The sequence below is a fragment of the Sarcophilus harrisii genome, chromosome 3 (assembly GCF_902635505.1).
Source record: "Sarcophilus harrisii chromosome 3, mSarHar1.11, whole genome shotgun sequence".
NCBI classification, from domain to species: domain Eukaryota; kingdom Metazoa; phylum Chordata; class Mammalia; order Dasyuromorphia; family Dasyuridae; genus Sarcophilus; species Sarcophilus harrisii.
Window position 1 is genome coordinate 160,352,370 of NC_045428.1, and position 20,560 is coordinate 160,372,929.

General features: G+C 32.7%; 1 protein-coding gene across 1 annotated transcript in view; it reads left to right on the forward strand.

Moving 5' to 3' along the window:
- Positions 1-20,560, forward strand: part of MYO16 (myosin XVI) — a 713,480-nt gene that overhangs the window by 646,202 nt on the left and 46,718 nt on the right. The window contains exon 33 of the mRNA XM_031958702.1: positions 13,155-13,313. Coding sequence (XP_031814562.1) covers positions 13,155-13,313 — 159 coding nt within the window. The remainder of the gene's footprint in view (positions 1-13,154; positions 13,314-20,560) is intronic.

Genomic DNA, 20,560 nt, shown 5'->3' on the forward strand with positions numbered 1-20,560 from the left:
TATAATCATCTCATTGTATCTGCAACAGTCAGGTCTAGTCTCAGATTTGGTACTAGCTTTCTGATTCTGAGCTTGATTTTATTTATTTTTGAGATGAAAGAGTTACTGGCTAATTTCTAAAGGTCTATTATGATTCTAGGCTACTTAACATAACAAACTTTCATAATATACTACCCCACTAAGCTATAGAAGCTAAGAACATAAATAGGGAGATTTTGTGGATAGCTCCTTAGTATGTAATTAAAGAAAATGTGCTCCAATCTTATGATGTCATGGAAGGTAATTCTCCATGTTCCTTAAATGTCAACAAATCTCACTTGGACAAATTTCTATGCTTCTATGTTTTCCTGTTCAAGTTAGAAAGTGGCTGTAGTATAACATGATACTGTGATGTCATTTAAATTTAGTATTCTTTCTTATATCATTATTTCTATGATTTTTTGGAATTTTTTTTGAAATTCTTGGTAAATGGGTTTCTGAACTTTTAACAAAGTGATGGTAAAAAAAATTTTTACGCTGCTGAAGGAAGACAAATTTATATTTAAGTATAACCATGTCACATCCTTACTTAGTATCTACTCAATCATGCATTCAATATCTCAATGTTACTCTATTGACTTGTTGTATCTGACTCTAGCTTACATTTCTAGGATTATTACATTTTATGCCTCTTGTTCATGTTTTACTATATCTCAATTTCATTGCTTCTATACCTTTATATATGTCATTTCTCAAGTCTGCAATGCAATACCTCTTCATGTATACCTATTAAAATCCTTACATTAATTCAAGGTTCAGTTCATGTGCCACTTCCTGTGGGAAGCCTATTCTTACCCTCTCTGAATTATCACATATCTATATAGGTATATTTACCTATATTAAATATTATTTAATATATTTTATTTATTAAAATATTAATATTTTAATATTTTATTACATATTAAATATTACACATATTAAATATACGTACACACACACATACATGCACTATTCTCCTTGAGTGCATGAATTTTTTTCTTTTTTCTTTTTATGTTTCTAATACAGTGACTTACACATTGTAGGGACTTAATAAGTGATTGTTGGATTAGATTGATGGCTTAATAGTGGGATGTATACAACCTGAGTGCTATACAAAACATTTTTTAAATGGTCATTATTCTTCACAAGAATATATCTCTCAAAAATATCAGCTTTTATTGGCACCATTCATCATAAAGAAACCCTGTGAATGAAAGTTTCTTAATTGTCTAAGAAACTCATTAATGTCTTTGACTATATGATCCAAAATGTACAGTCACATTAGTCAGCAAAGGAGGGGAAACAACAATACATGTTTGATAATTGTAGTTTTTTAAGAGGTTTATAGGACTGTGTGCTTTGCAACAGTTGTAACCATGGATGGCTTTAGAGTAATCAGATTTTACTCTTATGCCCATATTAAAAAAGATTTTAAAGAGAACCACTATGGAATAAAAATATACTAGCATGAGAACTTAAGACATTCAATCCTCATAAACAGGGAGAGGCTACAAGTTATAATTCATCCTTATCAAAATCACTGTCAGTCTATAACTACTAATAAATTGATTTGTAAAAGAACAAAAACAAACAACTAACAGTTCTAAGAAGGCAAATTCCATGTCACCTGGATGTGACTTGCATTTTTTTCTTACAATCTCATTCCCTCCATGAAATAGTCTTCATAACTGAATTTTTGATAGTGTTAAAGAAAATTCACTCAATAGGAATAATGATTCAAAAATGTATTTTAATATTTTATACCTTTTGTTGTACGTCCAGTATTGCCAACTGTATTTTTGTATTTCTGTTGATTTACTGAAAACAAGATTCTTATCTGATATTTTTCCAAAATGTCCTCTAAGATTATTTTGTTAGGAAAATTAAATATGTTTATTTTTTCTTATTTCTCCTTAAAACTATGATATTATTCACTGATAATTTCTCTTAATATTTTTCTTGTGGAATTCAGTAGTATTGACTACTCCATCCTTTGCAAAAACTTCTTTTTTTCAAGGCTCTTATAGCACTACATTAGATTCTTTAACATTCTATTTCAGTGATTCTCTCCGTAGCTTCCAGTGATTCCATTACATTCATCATGCCTCCTATGTTGATACTTGTACTGAATTTCTGTACTTTATTGATAGGAGACACTAGCTGTTCCCTCAACTTCAACTTCTTGTTTGGTCTTCATTTTCAAAGAAGAGGAAAGACATCGTGGTGTGATATCTTCCCTTGATTTCAACTATGATTGCTATACATATTACTTTACTAATTGTATTTCTAACACTAATCAAGCTCCAATTTTACATCTATAATGTGCTACTTAGTATCCATATTTGAGTATCAACCTGCCATATAACAGGTAACATAATCCTAACCAAACTCATCATCTTATCCATAAACCGAATACCCGTTGCAAGCCCTCTATAACTATTAAGGATGCCATCATTCTCTCAGTTCTCTGTGTTGAAAGTCTGAACCTCTAAATTCATTGCTATTGAATATGATCATTTATACCTCTGAAAAATTTTCAAATTTAATAATCAAGCAATCATTCAGAAACTTTTAATGATTAAATGAATATGTGCCAAACACTATACTAGAGATTTAAAAAAGTAAATGAAATCATTCCTGCGCTCAAAGATCTTACATTCTGGAGCAAAAAATTACACACACACACACACACACACACACACACAAATATTTAAAATATGTAATTGATGAAGGGTATTAACATCTGGAGAAATCAACATTACATCAAGTAGGAAATGAACCCAAGCAGGATTGAGAAAGGTTTCTTAGAGAATGTAAGATTTTAGCTGAAACTTGAGAAAATCCAGGAAGTCAAGAAGATGTAACAAGGAATGAGAGAATGCTAGGCATCTTGGAGGGTCAGTGAAAATGCATGACATCAGAAGATGGAAGGACTTGTTTGGACAACAGCAAGGAGACCATTGTCTCTGAATTCTAGTCTACCTGGAGAGGAATAAAATATAAGAAGAGTGGAAATGCAAGAAGGGTCTAGTTTATGAAGACCTTCAGTAACCAAACAGATTTTATATTCAATTCTTAAACTAACATTGAGAAGGAAGATTATTACATGGTCAGTTTTGCACGAAAGACTACTATGATAGCTTACTGGAGGGTGGACTAGAGTGTGAAGGGACTAGCTAGGAGGTTCTATAGGTAGGGAGATTATTGAAATAGGCCAGACATAAAAAGACAAGGGTCCATAAAAGGGAAACACCAATGTCATAAAAGAAAGGGAGAATACAGGAGAGATGTTGCAAAACTGCCAATATAGCCAATCTGTTTGTGAGATCAGAGAAAGACAGAACTGAAATGACTGAACAATGACTCAATTATAAAAGTATAAAAGGATTGCCTTCCAACGTGAGCGCCCAATAGATGTGGGTAATGACCACTGAAGAGGTCTCCAAGGCTAGAATCAGATTATGAAGGACTTTAAATGCCAAAAGGGGAGACTGTATTTTATCCTAAGGATGACTAGGATCCACTGAAAATATTTGTTTTTTTAGTTTGTTTTATTTGTTTAGCAGTAGAAAACCATTGTCAGGAATTAGGACATTGTTATTAGGTATTAGGAATACCACTTTGACATCCATGTAATAGAGAAGGCAGAGTCTCAGGGAGACGAAATAGAAGGCTATTCCAATATTCCAAGCAAAAATTGATGAGAACTTTAACTAGAGTTGAAAAAAGATGTTATAGTGGTAGAATCAACAGGATTCAGAAACTGCCTAGATATGTATGGTGTGACGGATATTGAGTGGAGACTGTTTCTGTGTACTTGTGTTATTGAAAGGAGAGTGGTGTCTTTGATAGAGATAGAGAGGTTAGCAAGAGGGGTGGGTTTTGGCAGAGATCTCTGTTTCATACATGTTGAAAGGAAAAAAATTAAGGACATCTAGTTGGAAGCATTTAATAGAGGGTGACATAGAATTGGAACTCAAACATGACAGACTGATTTTGTAGATCTAGAAGTCCAGATATAAGGAGAGTTGACAATCAATTAAGAGATCACTGGTAACTTTAGTAAGAGAATTTTCAGTTGAGTGATGAAGCAACAGTCCAGCATGTAGCAGACTTCTAACTGTTCTCTCTTTGTCTCTGTCTGTCTGTCTCTCTTTCTCTCTCTCATCTGTCCCTTAGGGAAAAAAAAATCTATCCTTCTAATCCATTTTTTACACTGATCAGTTAGTAAATACTTCAGTATGTCAATGACTTTCAGTTTCATTCATCTGAGTACTCCCTTCACCTATAAAGTTCCCCACAACTTAAAAATAATAATAAATATCAACATTAATAGCTCACACTTTTAAGTTTGTGAACTTAAACTTATATATATATACACATATGTTATGGACCACATAACAACTCCATGATAAAGATTCTATAAATGCCATTATTCTCATTTTACATATAAGAAAACTGAGACTAAAGGAGGAACTGGCCTAAAATAATAAAGATAAATAAATAATAATTTAATAAATTAATAATAAATTTTAAACATGATAAAGCTAGTATTCCTTGGAGTCAGACTGAATTCAACTCTTCTTGATTTCAATTCTGACTAGTATTCTTTTGGATTCTAAAATTTAATTACTCTGTGGTTGACATGGTAATGATCTTCTTTGACCTTAATGAGTTGCTCCCATATAAGAAATATAGTCTGTTAATAGCTTTGTGCACAATTCTTTTCTAGCTTGTCAGAATTTGTATCAGAATTTTTGTTTGTGTTCTGTTGTCTAGACTTTAGGAAGACAATGTCACCTTCCCAGCACAATAAAATTAACAAGTGGCAATTATTAATTGTGCTAAAATAGCACTTTTTTCTAATATTGTTATTTTAAAATCTTTAATAAAGAGAAGAATAAGCACTTATTATGTGAGAAGTACTTTAAAATATTATCTCATTTGAGGCTCACAACAACCCTAGGAGGTAAATACTATTTACATTTTACAATTAGGGAAGCTGAGGAAAGCAAAGGTTAAATGGCTTAATCAGAGTCACACTGCTAGTGAGCATCTGAGGCCATATATGAATTTAAGTCTTGTAATTCATGTCCTGGGTTCTATCCATTGAATCATGTAGCTGTCTAAATGACTTCTTGTTATCTATAGGATAAAATTAAAATCCTTGAGACAGAATTTCAAGACTTTTAAAAATCTGCACCCACTCTGTCCATTCAAATATTACCACTGTTCCATGTTCCAATTATCACTTGCTTCTTCTTTATATCAAATTCAATATATTCATCTCCATCTTTGAATTTTTATTCATGTTATCTTCTCCCCCTGTCATTATTCTTTCTCCTAATCAAAACTTATCAGTTTTTCTAAGTGCAATCTCATTCATGAAGCTTTCCTTCATTATTCTCTTCTAATTTTACTTCTCCCTTCTCAGTATTCCCTTGTTCTTATCATTTGTCCTGTAATCCTTTGGGTTGTTATTTTAATTTTTATATGTATATGTAGGTTTTAATGTCCCAACTAGACTCTTAAGTGCCTGGCACATGAGCATTTAATAAACAGTAGTTAAATTGATTAGATTGCCTCATTCTGGAAAAAAAAGACACAGGAAGATAATTATTAAGTACATAATATTTTTCAGGCCCTGTATTATTTAGAAATATTTAATTAAATATGGTAATATGTGTAAAATATACTTTGTTCGTCTTAAAGCACTATATAAATGTAAGTTATAATTTACATGTTGACCAATTATAGACTTTATATGTTCACCAATCGTAGACTTTTCTTTTAAGAAGTTGGGGATATTTCTGGCTCTGTAATTTAAACAGATAATGGCCATGTCAAATTAAAAGTTAAAAGTTCAAGTGAGGAAAAAATCAGTCCTAGGTCTTGAATAAGCTTCAGACTTTCATAAGTTTCCTCATTCATAAATTCATTCTATTAAGATTACTTGAAATGGCTACAACCTTTCATTCATTAATTAGAAATATATTCTCTGAACACCTGGCTTATCCAATATACTAGGTTGTAAGGGTTGAGAGTGAAAAAAAGGTAAGAAAGTGGAAGAAACAAAAATGAATGATGCCTATTTGGAATCTGACTATGAAAGAAAGAAGAGGTATATGGTGACAGCTTAAGAGTTAAGTAAAGGATTTTTATGGAGAGATCATAGGAACATAGATCTAGAGGTAGAAAGAAACTCAGTGGTCATCTGTTTCTACCTCCCTTATATAGCAGATGAGGACACTGAAGTCAAAAGAAATTAAATGCCTTTCCCAAAGTCACATGGAGAGTATCAGGGGCAGGCCTTGAATCCAATTCTTCTGTCTCCCCATTCAATTCTTTTTTCAAATCTGCCTGCCCTTCTGGAAACATACATATATTTGTAAGCAATGCCTAAGCCATGAAAAAAGATAGCCAATAAGGATAGATTAAATATGAAGATTAAAAGATGGAATGATAGAGAGGGAGAAAGAGATAAATAGAGAGGATGAGTAGAAGAACTGGCCCTGGCCAAAAGGTCTGTCTTCTCAATGAAAATGGAGCGAAAGAAGAGAGAATAGAGAGTGATGATGATGTGATTCAAAGAGTAGTGTAAATGAACAGAGTGATCTTGAAATGACTTCTTTTTCCATTCTTTGCTAAAAGATGTGGGGAAAAAGAGTGATGTGGAAATTTATGAAAAGAGAGTATTTGGAAGACCAACTATGGAGTATATAATAAAGAAACAAAGATATGTAAGAGCCACCATGTCATACATAGACTCCAGTTGCGATAAGATAACATACATTTGTCTTTGATTTGTTTAAGTTTAATTATTTTTTTTGGTAACATTATGAGTTTCAAGTGGTTATCCTCTCCCTCCCAACTCTGCTTTAGAAAAGTCCAACATTCATATATATAAATATATATATATATATGTATATAAATGTATATGTATGTATGTATATATTTTGTGTTCAGATCTGGCCTCAGACATGTACTAATGGTGTGACTGTGGGCAAGTCACTTGATCTTTTTGTCTCCATTTTCTCACCTGTAAAATGAACTGAAAAAGCAAATGGCAAACCACTTCAGTATCTCTGGCACAAAAACAAACAAACAAAATAAATCCAAATAGAAGTGATAAGCAAAATGCTCTTGGAAAAAAAATTCTGGAGTCTTCTTTAAACTCAAGCAAAGTGAAATGTATTGTATACAAAGTAATAGCAACATTCTGGGATGTGCAGATGTAAATGACTTTGCTGTTTTCAACAGTATAATGATCCACAATTACTTTGAAGGACTTATGAGGAAAACATATAAAGACTTGTATCAATTGATACAGAAAGAATCAAGACAACAATTTATAAAATAAAAATAATCTTGTAAAGCTTAAAAAAAATGAATAAAGTCACAAAGAGTGATACACAACTGAAAACTGAACAACAGTAATAATAGTAGTCATGATTCATAGTTCTTCATAAAATATCCTTCTGTAAAAGGAACAGACAATGGGAATGCATTGTCTACATGTGCCAACACACCTGACCTATTCTATAAATGGATGCCTGTGGCATGATGGAATGAATATTTCCCCTCTTCAATTCAACAGTATTTGAATGTGGTCTAGGTAATACAGTTCTGAAATCAGGAATGATATGATAAAGGGATTAAGAATAAAGTGACAACAAATTCCAAGGAAGAGAGAAATCAAAGATGGGCATTTGAGCTTGGCTTAGTAGAACAACTGAATTCCAACTGAAAGAGCACTATGACTAGTAGGTAGTACTATAGGTACTAGTATATAATATATATATATATATATATATATATATATATATATATATACTAGTAGGTAGCACTATACTAGTGCTAGAAGGTACCTCACAGACTATGTAGTTGAACCACTCTATTTTACAGATGAGACAACTCAAGCATAGTCAGAAAAGATGTTTTGCTCAAGGTCATGCAAGTAATAAGTGTCAGAAGCAAAACAGTCCTAGAAATCCCAACTCTAGAGTCAGTGGTTGCTGTATTCATTCATTCATTCATTCATTCATTCATTGTGCAGTAATTTGGGTTGAATGACTTACTCAAACTCAAGTGTTGTGTCTAAGGCCACATTTGAACTGAGGTCCTCCTGATTCCAGGGTCTGTGCTCTACCCACTATGCCATTTAGCTGCCCCAAAAATTTTGCATCAGTGCTTTTTTTAATTGAGAAAGACAATTCTACAGGCTTCTCAAAAACAGTGACTGGATTGTATTGGTTTCTGTCCCTGACTTTGACTGCAATCACTTGCTGGATATTAAAATAAATGTTTGTGCAATTCAGTTAAGATGATTTGGATTTATTTATTGATGCACAGGGCATGACACAAACAAAGGAACACATAAGAATGAGGAATGTCCACAGAATTGTCTTTTGTCCAATTTAACTAAACTAGAAAGGAAAATGTAGAGATAAGTTAAAAACAGTAATTTGGTTTTAGATTTGGGGAATATGTTACCACTCTATTTGGTAGATAAAAGAAAATGATTTAAAAATTTTGATCTGGGTTAGAATGTGATCAGTCTTATATGCACTAATTGCCTATTATATATTGAAAACTAGCTGGGAACTATGAAATATATATATAAAAAGGATAAGACTCCCTGCCCTACAATCAAGCTAGAGAGACAAAACTTAGGCACATGCCACAATTAAAAAACAATTAAAGGCTTAATTGTGCAGTACTAACTGTTAAGTGAATTAGGAGTTCACAAAGGAGAATGTTCAGTGTGAGCTGGGGTATTAGACGAAGCTTTGTACTGGGTTCTCTTCTCTTTCTATACTTTCTTTCTTGGTGATTTCATTTGTGTCTATAGATTCGGCTTTTAGCATTTGCAGAAGACTTCCAAATCTCCCTGGAATATCACCCATTAAGTGCTAGGTATTTTCTTCTATATGTCTTGTGCTCATCTTAAACTCAGCTCACAATGGATTTTATCATTCTTTTCTCTCCTCCCCTTATAAAAATGAAGCTCTAAAAGTCTGAACTTCCCCTAAGTTTCTTTATTTGATCTAAAAGGGCACTATCATCCTCCAAGTTCCGTGTGAACATAAAATCAGGGTCACCATAGTCCTCCTTTGCTTGAGCCTTGACTCTACTCAGTTGCTAAGTTCTATGTATTCTTCTTTTACAATATCTCTCATATCTATCCCTCTCCATTTTGATAACTGCCTTACTTAAACACTACGGGACTGTCCATCCTTTCAGCAAATATTTCATATGCACTAGGCCTAGGGCTAGGCACCAAAGAGGGAAACTATATACATGATTTCACTAGTAAAAGGAAAAAATCAGGTGAGAAAAAGTCTATACCTTTAAGGAATTTGTTATCTCAAAAAGAAAACATGCACAATTAAATGTATTTGAGGATATAGTGTGTGTGTGTGTGTGTGTGTGTGTGTGTATAGTATTTAACTTTAGTCATTTCAATCATGTCCATTCTTCATGATCCCTGTTTAGGATTTTCTTGGAAAAGAAACTGGAGTGATTTGTCAACTTATTTTATTGATAAGGAATTGAGACAAACATGATTGGATAATACGCTAATTGTCATACAGCTAGGAAGTGTCTGAGGCCAGATGAGTCTTCCTGACTCTAGACCCAACACTATCCATTTTACCATCAAGTTGCTCTCATATAATAGAGAGATCATGTATTAAATATAAATGTGCCTGCACATATTGTGTGTGTGTGTGTGTGCATGCATATGTGCCATCTGATTGCACAGCCCCTAAAATAGTCAGTCATCCTTCAAGATAAGGGAGATCTTTTAATAAGATAGTCCACCTATTGTACATATGACAGAAACTCAGAACTCAAAGGGCACCCAAGAGCCCATTTCATCCAACTCATATTTAACAATTTATTCTGCAATATCCCCCAGACTTATCAGCCATCCTTTACCTGAATGCTACAAGTGGCAGAAATACCTATAGAGGTAATTCTTTCCCATTTTACACAATTCTAATTTTTAAATTTTAACTTTCACCAAGACTAAATCTTCCTCTTTGCAACTTCTATCAATTATTTCTAGATCTACCCTTTGCAACCACACAGAAAAAGTCCAATCTCTCTTCCACCTGAGGGTCATTCTAATGTTTGAAATAATCTGTCATCCATTAATCATATCTTGATCATCTTGATCATAGACCTAGGTCTATCACCTTAAAAGTATCTTTTCACATGGTTCTATTGCAACACAGTCAGTGAAGAGTTCTCAGATCCAAAACTTGTTAATGAATTTTCCCTCCTTCATATTTCCTAAAATACACTGATCTGTTCTTTTCCTTAGTCACATTTTGGGCATTTGCTTTTTTGTGTATGGGAAGGGACAGATTTGCCTAACACATAATGTGACAATATATGAAGAAGTAGTGATATTATTAGTAAAGGAAAAATTTCACTCAATAAATCATATTTATCTATAAGGAACTCAAAAATTAAGTGATTTTTTTTCCAACATGTACCAGTTAACATAAGAAACAGCACTAGTCTTCTTGACTATAAACCCAGAACTCTATTCAATAAGTTAAATTGCTTCTATATTCAGTAAGTGCTTAATAAATGTCCTTAATTGAATGAATTAGTATACAGCCACTCTTTGTCTCCTGTGAATCACAGAAAGTCTTCATACTTATCTCACTGAAAAGGGGCTGGGGGAAGAGGAGAGAAGTACCAGTTTTTGGTTGTTCCTCCCACCAAGGAAAAACCATCATCATCTTTAGTGTTCTTCTTTTCTAAATATATGATCGTTCTCTGGGAGCAGGTTTCTTGGGGGGGTTCTGGAGGAAGCCTTAGTTTCAGTTCAGAGTAATAATCACCTCAAATGCAGCCAGCTGTTAAAATCAAAACCTTTATTTTCTCCTTCCAAATCTTGTCTCTTTCCTTGGGCCCAGTTAGCTTTCTTAGAGGCCTATCTCCCTTCTTGGTTCCAAGAGCTCTTGCAGCTTGTCCTTTGACTCTGCCAGCTTCAGCTTCCAGCTCTCTCTGAATCTTCAGTTCTACTGACTCCTGACTGAGGCTGGTCCTTTTATATGCTTTTTAGAGGTGTGAATTCAAAGGTTGACTCCTCTGAGAGAGTGGGATTGTGGGTTCCTGACTTGTGAATCTCCCAAAGTGTGAATTCCAACGAGTACTTAAATACATTAGTGAGCTAGAGAGCTTGCTAAGTACCATGCTAAATTAGATAAGTGATTTAACACTTTATAAGGATTCTAACAATCATCATCATTTTCATTATTAGAAGCAATTTTACTACAACTAAAAAAAATTCTTTTTGTCAAACTTTCTACTAGGAGATTTTGATGTTATTTAGTAAACTATTAGTGTATTTCTGTAAGTGGCTAACAAAAGGCACAGGTATTTTCTGTGTACTAACTTTTAAAAATCTGTGAAGATTCTTCCAGTAGAGAAAAGTTTAGCTTGTGTCTACAATACATATTTGTATGTTAAAATCCAACATTAGTACAAAGCTGAGATGTTTTGTTCATCAAATTCTGCTGAGGTTCATTTTTTTTTTCCTTTTCTAAAAACAATTCAAATCAGCAGAAAAGGAAAGTAATTATTATTCTGTCAAAACAAAAGAAAAAAAAATGATAAAATTCACAGCTGTTAGGGAGCCATATTGCATTTGTTTTGATGAACCATACTAGAGAAGATCACAACTTCACTAAGAGCCTCTTATCGATAGTTTACAAAACTTATAAAGGAAAGGATTTCAGAGACATACTTTTAAATAATGAAGCAGGATTTTAGAGTATTTAAACATACATGTTGGGTTTTTGTTGGATTGGTTGTTTTTGTTGTTGTTTTATATTGAAGTTATCAAATATTTTATTTTTGTGGGACTGGATACAGTATTCCAAGCTACATACTCCCGTGGCCACCAGAGGAGGGAATAAAGATTCTTGTTCACTTTTTTTGTAGCCATATCAAGATTTTGTGAGTATTTTATTAAAAATAGGTATATGTGTATATATATTATATATAGATATATATGTGTATAGTGTGTGTGTATGATTTAAACGAAGTTCTGCTTCTCAAACCCCTTCAGTCTTTGTATCATCTTTGTCCTGATTTTTTTTGGCAGCCATTATTCCTTTATACTTAAATGCAAGATGACTAGAAATTATTTTAAATCATACTGTAACCTTCCTTCCACACCACTTTTTGAAGATAGAAAAAATGTCAACAAGAAATTCTTTGACAGTTGGTTAGTAGCATACCATATAATCCATTAGATATAGCCAATACTGTGGTAGAAGAATATTCTTGTAAGTTATAAATTTAGAGGCATGAATGGTGGCACAATAAATGAGCACAGGACTTGAAGTCAGAAAAGTTAAGTTGAAGCTCCAGCTTACCTTGTCAAATGAGTTCAACTTTTTTTGACTTCAGGTGTCTCCATTCTAAATCAACTTTATGGTTTATCTCATATAGTTATTGTGAGGATCAAATGAGATAATACTTAAATAATAATAATAATAAATGAGTCAAATACTTTGCAAAACTAAAATGTATGCAGAATATAGCTCTAGATAGGGAAGTAGGCCTGGTGTGTTGATAAATAATTAACAACCAGCTCTCCAAATGTACATTTATGCATATATAGATAGACAGATATGCATATATACAATGTAGTTTTAAGTTTAATCCACATTATTAATATTTGTCTTAAATCTTAGGCAATCAATGAAATAATAAATCAAGCTTTGAATTGTAGTGTTTGCCAATTTTCAAGGTATGTCCATACTGAAAATTTTAAAATAGGCTATTGTGTGTCAGTACATGCTGACTCCAATACAACTTTGAGAAGACTTCTAGTTCTACCCACTTCATTTTGCAGATGATAAAATCAAGTCCAAGAAAATTTAAGGGGCCTGTATAGCATCATATAGGCAGTAAGTAACAAAAGGAGCATATGACACCTAGTCCTCTACCTCCAAATTCAATGTTCTTTGAATTATCTCTTGACATCTAAAAAAGTCAGGCATATTTTAATCTGAGCTTTATTTCCATTTATAATTAGTATTCAAAATGAAATAGGTATTCTTATTAGTTTATTCTTACTTTTAAAAAAATATGATTATTTCTTGTCTTAGGTTTTGAAACTAATCTGAACTTAACCAGCAGAGATGACCCTAACATATCAGAGAGTGGAACAGAAACCCAAGACAGAAATGCAAACAACCATGGTACTCAGTTTTGTAATTCAATGTCCAGTTCTATAACTTCTGAAAATGGAAATTCACTCTCTAATGGTAAGTAATTGTTGATTCTAAAATTTTCTTCATAAGTTAAAACTATGAATTGGTAAACCTGAATGTATTAGCAATGCTGATTTTTCAAGATACTAGTCTTCTTTTAAAACCTACAGAAAGGAAGTTGACAGACTTCCCTTGAGGAAAAACTAATCAATAGGAATTGCCTATGCCAAGGAAGGTACAATTAGAAACATGTCATCCCTTATGGTCATTTCTCCTCTTCATGGATGTTATGCAATATAGCTAAAAAAAAATCTTTGGCCAAAAAAATGCACATTTTTATGTACACTGAAAAAAATAGATTAGCTGAAAATAATTTTTAGATAATGGTTATTGCTTCTGATATTTCTGAGTTTATTTTGTGTATCTATCAAAAGTCCTTTAAGTTATTCCTTTTTGAGGTTAATTTTGAGGGTGTTAAACAAAGTTTGAGAAAAAGCATGCAAGCAGGACTGCCCTACAGGTCAGAAAGATTCTGTGACCTTTGGAAAGCTATTTTCACTGTCCCAGACAACTTCGTAAGACTAATTATATATGGGATTCTAATTTGTGTCCACAAAGGGTTTTCCACCCATAAAATCACACATCCAAGAAACAAAAATAATAATCACTGGGAAAAACGTGGATATTAAAATCCATGAAAATATTGGTAATTAAATACATTTTGTTCATTCAAATATGTTCAAAAATTTCTTTTCCATGCTCATTCTTAAGCATCCTGCTTCCAAACTCAGAAACTTAAATTTATACATTACACACTTTAAGCAAATACAGAAGCATTTTTTAAAAAAATAAAGTTTGTCCTTTGCTGTCATGAATGGAAACTCTCTTGAAATATAAAATATTATAGAAAACATATTAAAAGTTTTATGTCCAAAAGAAAATTATTTCAACTGGGATTTTTATCTTATTTACAAAAAAAATCTGATGAAATCCTTAGAAAACCACTACTAAAACAGCAAAAAAGCTAGCTACCCTCTAACTTCCAAATAAATTACTGCTGTGTCACAGTTAGAAGCTATGCTACCATCCAATATTATGACTAGTCTGAAATCTTAATGAAATCTTATAGTTTTTCTCTTTGCCTTATCCCCTTTCTCCCAAGTTTATATGTAATATTCCAGAATAAAATAGAAATGCATAAACAAAAGAGACATAGCCATAAACATAGACATGCACGCAGAAATACATACACCACAGACCACAGCACTATTACAATGTATCATGTTGACATAGTATAAAGCAAAGATTTAATGTTTGTTGGTTAGTTAGTTTCGTTTTGATTGAATGTGACTCTTGAAAAGGTACTTAAATTGCTCTGATTTTGTTTCCTTATCTATGAAATGGGGACAATAATAGTATCTATTTAACAGAGTTTTATAGGGATCAAGTGAGATGATATATTTAAAACACTTTGAAAACCTGAGTGTTATGTAAAATGTTACATAAGTCGCATTTTTGTTGCCTTTGTTTTATTGTTTTTCATCTTTCTGAATCTGTAGTTTCATTGGTTTATAATCCTCCCAATGAAGACTGTGATAGGGTAGAGATTTTAAGAATCAAAGGAAGGTTTATTTATGATGCTATCAATATTTGTTTACTTGGTTTGAAGAACTGTATCATCCAAAAATGGCATGCATATGATGAAATTATCACTTATTTTCTCAACTGAATTTGACTAGGCACTCTTCTCAAAGTTCAGATTCTCTCATCTATATGAGTTTAAGTTGTTTATAATTTACCTGGCATATTTTGGCATACTTTAGAATAAAATATATTATAATCTATATAGAGTATATATAGAAATATACCTTCTGTGAGAGCAGGTGCTGTCTTGCTCCTGAATAAATACTGATTGATAAATTAAATAACATATTACATTTCTATAATAATTTACAGTTTTAAAAGAACTTTCTTGACAACTCTCAGTTGTAGAAGAAGCAAATATTTTGTGTATGTGTTAAACATCTCTATATGCAACCTTAACTTTACCAATACTGAGTAGATCAGGATCAGTGCACATCTATTGAACACACAGACAACTAAATAACATACCTAAATTTTACCTCAAAAAGCTTTTGTTCCTTAAAATTAGCTCCTTAAAATATAGACAAAGTCCATTTTCTCCTGAAGGTATACAGTTTTTTGATAGCCTCAAAATTGTGTAAATTGCTAATTTGAAGTAGATTGCACTTTAAAAAGAAATAAAACTGGAATACAAATATGTAGAAAATAATTTAAATTTCTAATTGAATCAGAAATAGTATTTCCTAGGAAACATTCTTTTAAATGTCAAAATTTTTACCCAGAAGAATTTTTTTTTATGTTTTTTGAACTATGATACAGATTATTATGACTACCACTTATTTAATTGTATCAGTTTACTGAGGAAAACACTAGCTTGGAGTTATATATGTTTCCTTATTCCTAGAACTTATGATTATTTAGCCTTATTAAAGAAATTTTTTAATATTAATGCATTATTAGTATTAACATACTTTTATATAGAAAGTGTTAATATTTACAAACTATATAATTTCATGTAGAAATTTTTAATTTTGTGCAGCACTGTTGACACAAAGATGATAAAACATTCCAAATAATGATTGTACAGTGTGACATCCTGCAATATTTTTGTTTGGTGGATATATTTTTTTAATTGTTGAGCTTCCATGAAGAGAAGAGAAAGAATACGGGAGGTTATTATACTTAATATAATTGCAAAAGGTCTATGAAAGGTGGTATATTCTTTGTGATATTATTATTTAATACATAGTGCTTATCTTTAATTCACAGTACACTCTGATGTGATGAAATATTAGATTCCAGAAGAGAAGATTAATGGAAAATATTTTATGATTATAAATGTTTTAAGTTATTTGGAATTCAGTTCAGGAAACACTTATTAATCACCCACTATAAATAAAAACTGAACACAGATATACTTTTACTTCACCTAATAGAACCAGGTTTCTTTTTAATTCTAATACTTGTCAGAATTCATATTTTTAATGTGAATAATGCTGAAAGAAACTTGCTGGCTTAAAGTTCAGATGATTTTACCTATTCAGCTACTTAAATATTTAATAGATTAGGTACATTTTTAAATGCCTGAGATTTGGCAATTAATTTACTAACACCATTTCTAGTACATGTGTGCATATGTGTTTATAATTACATATGTCTCTATATGAGTATGATATATACTTAAATGTAGCATATTATGATGGATTTTCAACTTCATTATAGAGGTGTATCCCTTTCATTAATGCAGCTTGAAGCCACTCCATATAATTTCATTTTGAATGATTCTTATTTGTATCATTTGGCAATTCTTCCATAGAGGATCTTTGGAATGTGATGAATCTTCCTCTGGTCTTTTTTTCTATTCAGAGCAGCCTAATGTAGTACTCAGGTTTCTCATGTATTTGCTATTCTTCTCTCTTTTCACAAAATTGACCCATATCCTCTTCAAATCGTATCTCTCCTTGATTTCTCTTATGGAGTGATGTGCTAAAACTAGCTCAAACTGGCTTTCAAGAGTCAATTGTCAAATTGTCTGTGTAAGCATTTGTACCTCAGAACTTGGTAAATTCTATAAACCTGGGTTTGATATATTGTTTTATTGGTTTTTCTTTTATATTTAAGAAAGGGAGGGAGAAAATGTAAATAATACAAAATGTTTCTTGTATATGTTTTTTCCTCCTGAAGATCAGGATAGTAAAAGTTTACCCAACTTCTCCTACTTTTATTTCTCACATGGAGATCTTTTATTATTGTTATTATTATTATTATTATTATTATTATATACTAAAACATATCTTATTTCTATTTGTACCTTGGATTTTTCTATTGCCATACAGTGTGTATCCACATGAGGTATCTGAATGTGGCTTGTGGAGAGATGTGGTTAGTTATCTCTAGAATCTTGCCTACTCTTCACAAACCGAGCTTTCGATTCCTCCCCAAAAGGAAGCAGAAAGGACCACGAAATCAGTTGCCATAGTCTCATCTGTGAAGCAGAAATCAAAACTTAGTTCAGAGAGGAGCGAGCAAAATTCCAGAGATGGTGATCCATTTTTCTCTGTGAGTCATATCTAGATACCCTCTATGTATAAGACAGATCATACATGATCAGCCCACAATTCATACATACAAAATCATAGTATCATTTATTTTTTATAATTGGATGGACTTTAAAGATCAATTCCTCCATTTATCTTAGGGGAAAAAATAAGTACCAAACTATTCCAAAGTTATACAACTAATTAAATATAATGCTTTTACTAAAAACAAAGTCTGGTTGTTTCTAGTCCCATGTTCTCTTAGTGAGAATTCATCAAACCCAATGTAGATCTATTAAATTATAGATTTCAGTCCATCTCTGAAAACACAGAAACAGGACAAAACTGTAAGTGTTGAAGTTTGAAAAAGGCAAAGGTACCAACTATATGGATAGAAGATTCTTTTCTTCAAGGAATTTGTGATCTAGGAAAAGAAAGAGATACAAATATATCTATAATATATAACATAAGAACCAGAAATAATAGTTGTTGCTATTTCTGTAATGTGTTAAGATATGTAGAGTGATCTCTCTCTCTCTCTCTTTCTCTCTCTCTCTCTCTCTCTCTCTCTCTCTCTCTCTCTATATATATATATATATATAAAAGTATATGTACCATATATGCATGTGTATGTACCATATGTCTTATATGTAATATATATTTACATATATTTATGTGTATATGTGTGTATAATAGATATATGCAAATAGTATTTATATGTGTATATTATATACATAGTTATGTGTATATATGTGTGTATATTATATATGTATCTATGATATATATAAAATGTGTATATATTATATGTAATATATATGTATATATATATAATAGATATATATGTAAATGTGTGTACACTATATAGGTGTGTGTCAGCATATGTATTTTATACATATACATGCCCACACATTTATTATGCACTTATAATATTCCTAGAAACACTAATAGCACTAGAAACATAAATACAAATAAAAAAACAGTCCCTAGAATCTAGGAGCCTAGATTCTGTCATGGCCATCTTTTAAGAGTTCATGGAATATGAGCCCTTTGATCTCGGAGGCGAGATGAATGAGGCAGGAGACTCATAGAATGTGAAAAGAGCTCCAGTTTATTATGCTGTACAGCCTTGTTGATATACATTTTTGCAAGCATGACCAGTGCGTGAACAGTAGGCAATCCCCAATCCCCATTCAGAGAAGCTACTTGTGGGCTTTGCAGATGCATGGCACCTGCCAATAGGAGGAAAGCCAATCTAGCAATTCAGCAGCTCACTCACAGGCAAGAGGCCCTGTTCAGGCATCCCTGTTTACGTAACCATTGGCTGTGATCCTCAACTTACACCTGTTCCCATGAACAGGTTCATTGCTCCTTGCTCAACAAGAATATTTCTGCAACATGGCAGAAAACTTATTGTGCATCAAAGTTTGAGGTGGTCTCGATACCCCGTCTTAGCAGAATCGCATACCCTTGCAATTCCCCCTTCTTATCTTTTAGATAAAAAGTCCTTTCTTGAGCTGCAACTTCTGAAAAGATGGGGGAGAGAAATCTATAAAAGCATCTTAATGTTATAAGGCAACCACAAAGCAGTAACAACATAACAACACACAGAGCAATCCATGATTCTAATTTTAACCACCATGAAAGAGGTTTTATCAAACTAATGTTTGATTTTTTTCAGAAGTTTTATCTGGATTCACATTGTAATCGAGCCTGGAGTTTCAATAACTATTTCTGCTCCCATTTCCAATGATACTTTTCTTGTTTTCTAATGGGATTAAGGTCTGTTTCTCATTTTTTACAGGAAGCATTGATACATGAGCTCTAGTGATCACAAATACAGTCTGATTTTCAATTTCAGTATACAATTCCAACAAATAACAAAGTAAAAATCTAATGTTTCTTTGGTAAGTTACAGAGTTTCCCCACATAAATGCATATTTCCCTCCCCAACAGGCTTTAGTATAAAACTGTTATTCACTTCTCATGCCATTTGTCCAAAAACCAGGGCCCAAGATGTTTTTCCATGTGCCAAACTGCAGGCCCAGTTCTTGAATGAAAAAAAAAAAATGTGTCCCATGGAGGTTTGTGTGGGGCCAATCTGATGATCCATTATGTAGACACACTGCTGTAACCCTCCCATGCGGATGAGGGTGTTGCTATAATAGGACGTCCCCTACATCCCCAGCATGTATCACATGATACCCCACCCCCCATGAAACAATCCTAGACCATGGTAGGTCCATAGCCCACCTTTTGGACTCTGTTGCCAGTCCTAATTGTGTATACAGAAAGCATCTTGCTAGTGGTCTTGGGGACACGTCCTATTAGAAGTCGCCTTTTTCTTCCTTCTTTTCCTCTTCAGTTCTATGGACAAACTTTGAGATGTTTGGTGGGAATCCACTGCTGAAGGTTTTCTCCTGTAGAAATACAACATATCCTGGCCCCCACATTAGAACTCTATAGGGTCCCTCCCATCCTTCAGGGCCCTTTTTTATTACCATGGTCTTGTTTTTAGGAGATCTTCTTAATGAAGATGGGATCTTATCTTTGAGTGATTTTATGTTCACAAGAGAGTATTTCATATCTGGACTTAAATCATATGAATCAAATTTTAAGTAATTTATTGTGTACACTGCATTATCTATATCTTTTTGAGTGACCCTACCTCCATCTCCCTGTTTTTGTTTTTTGGATAAATCTCTTGAGGGTCTGATTAGTCCTTTCTATAATAGCCTGTCCTGTAGGGTTGTGAGGAATCCCAAAAATATGATGTATAGAGAATTCCTTTAAGAACTGTTTTAATATTTTTGAGGTATGTGAGGATCAATTATCAGTTTTAATGGTGTGTGGGATACCCTTAAAGGAAAAACAGTGAAATAGGTGATTTATTACATGTGAAGCAGCTTCCCCTTATTGAGAGGATGCAGATACAAAGCCCAAATAAGTGTCAACTATAATATGAATGCATGTTTTTCCCATATGTGTAACATCCATTTGCCATCTATCATTTGGCCTATCACCTTTGGGGTTAATCCCCAGCGCTACAGGTCTTTGAGAATACAGTACACAAGATATACATCTTTTTTACTATGCTTGCTGCTTCTTGCAGCATCCCATACAATCTCTGAAGAGATCTGGCAGACAGATGCAAATATTCATGAGTTTTTATTGCTTGTTCTA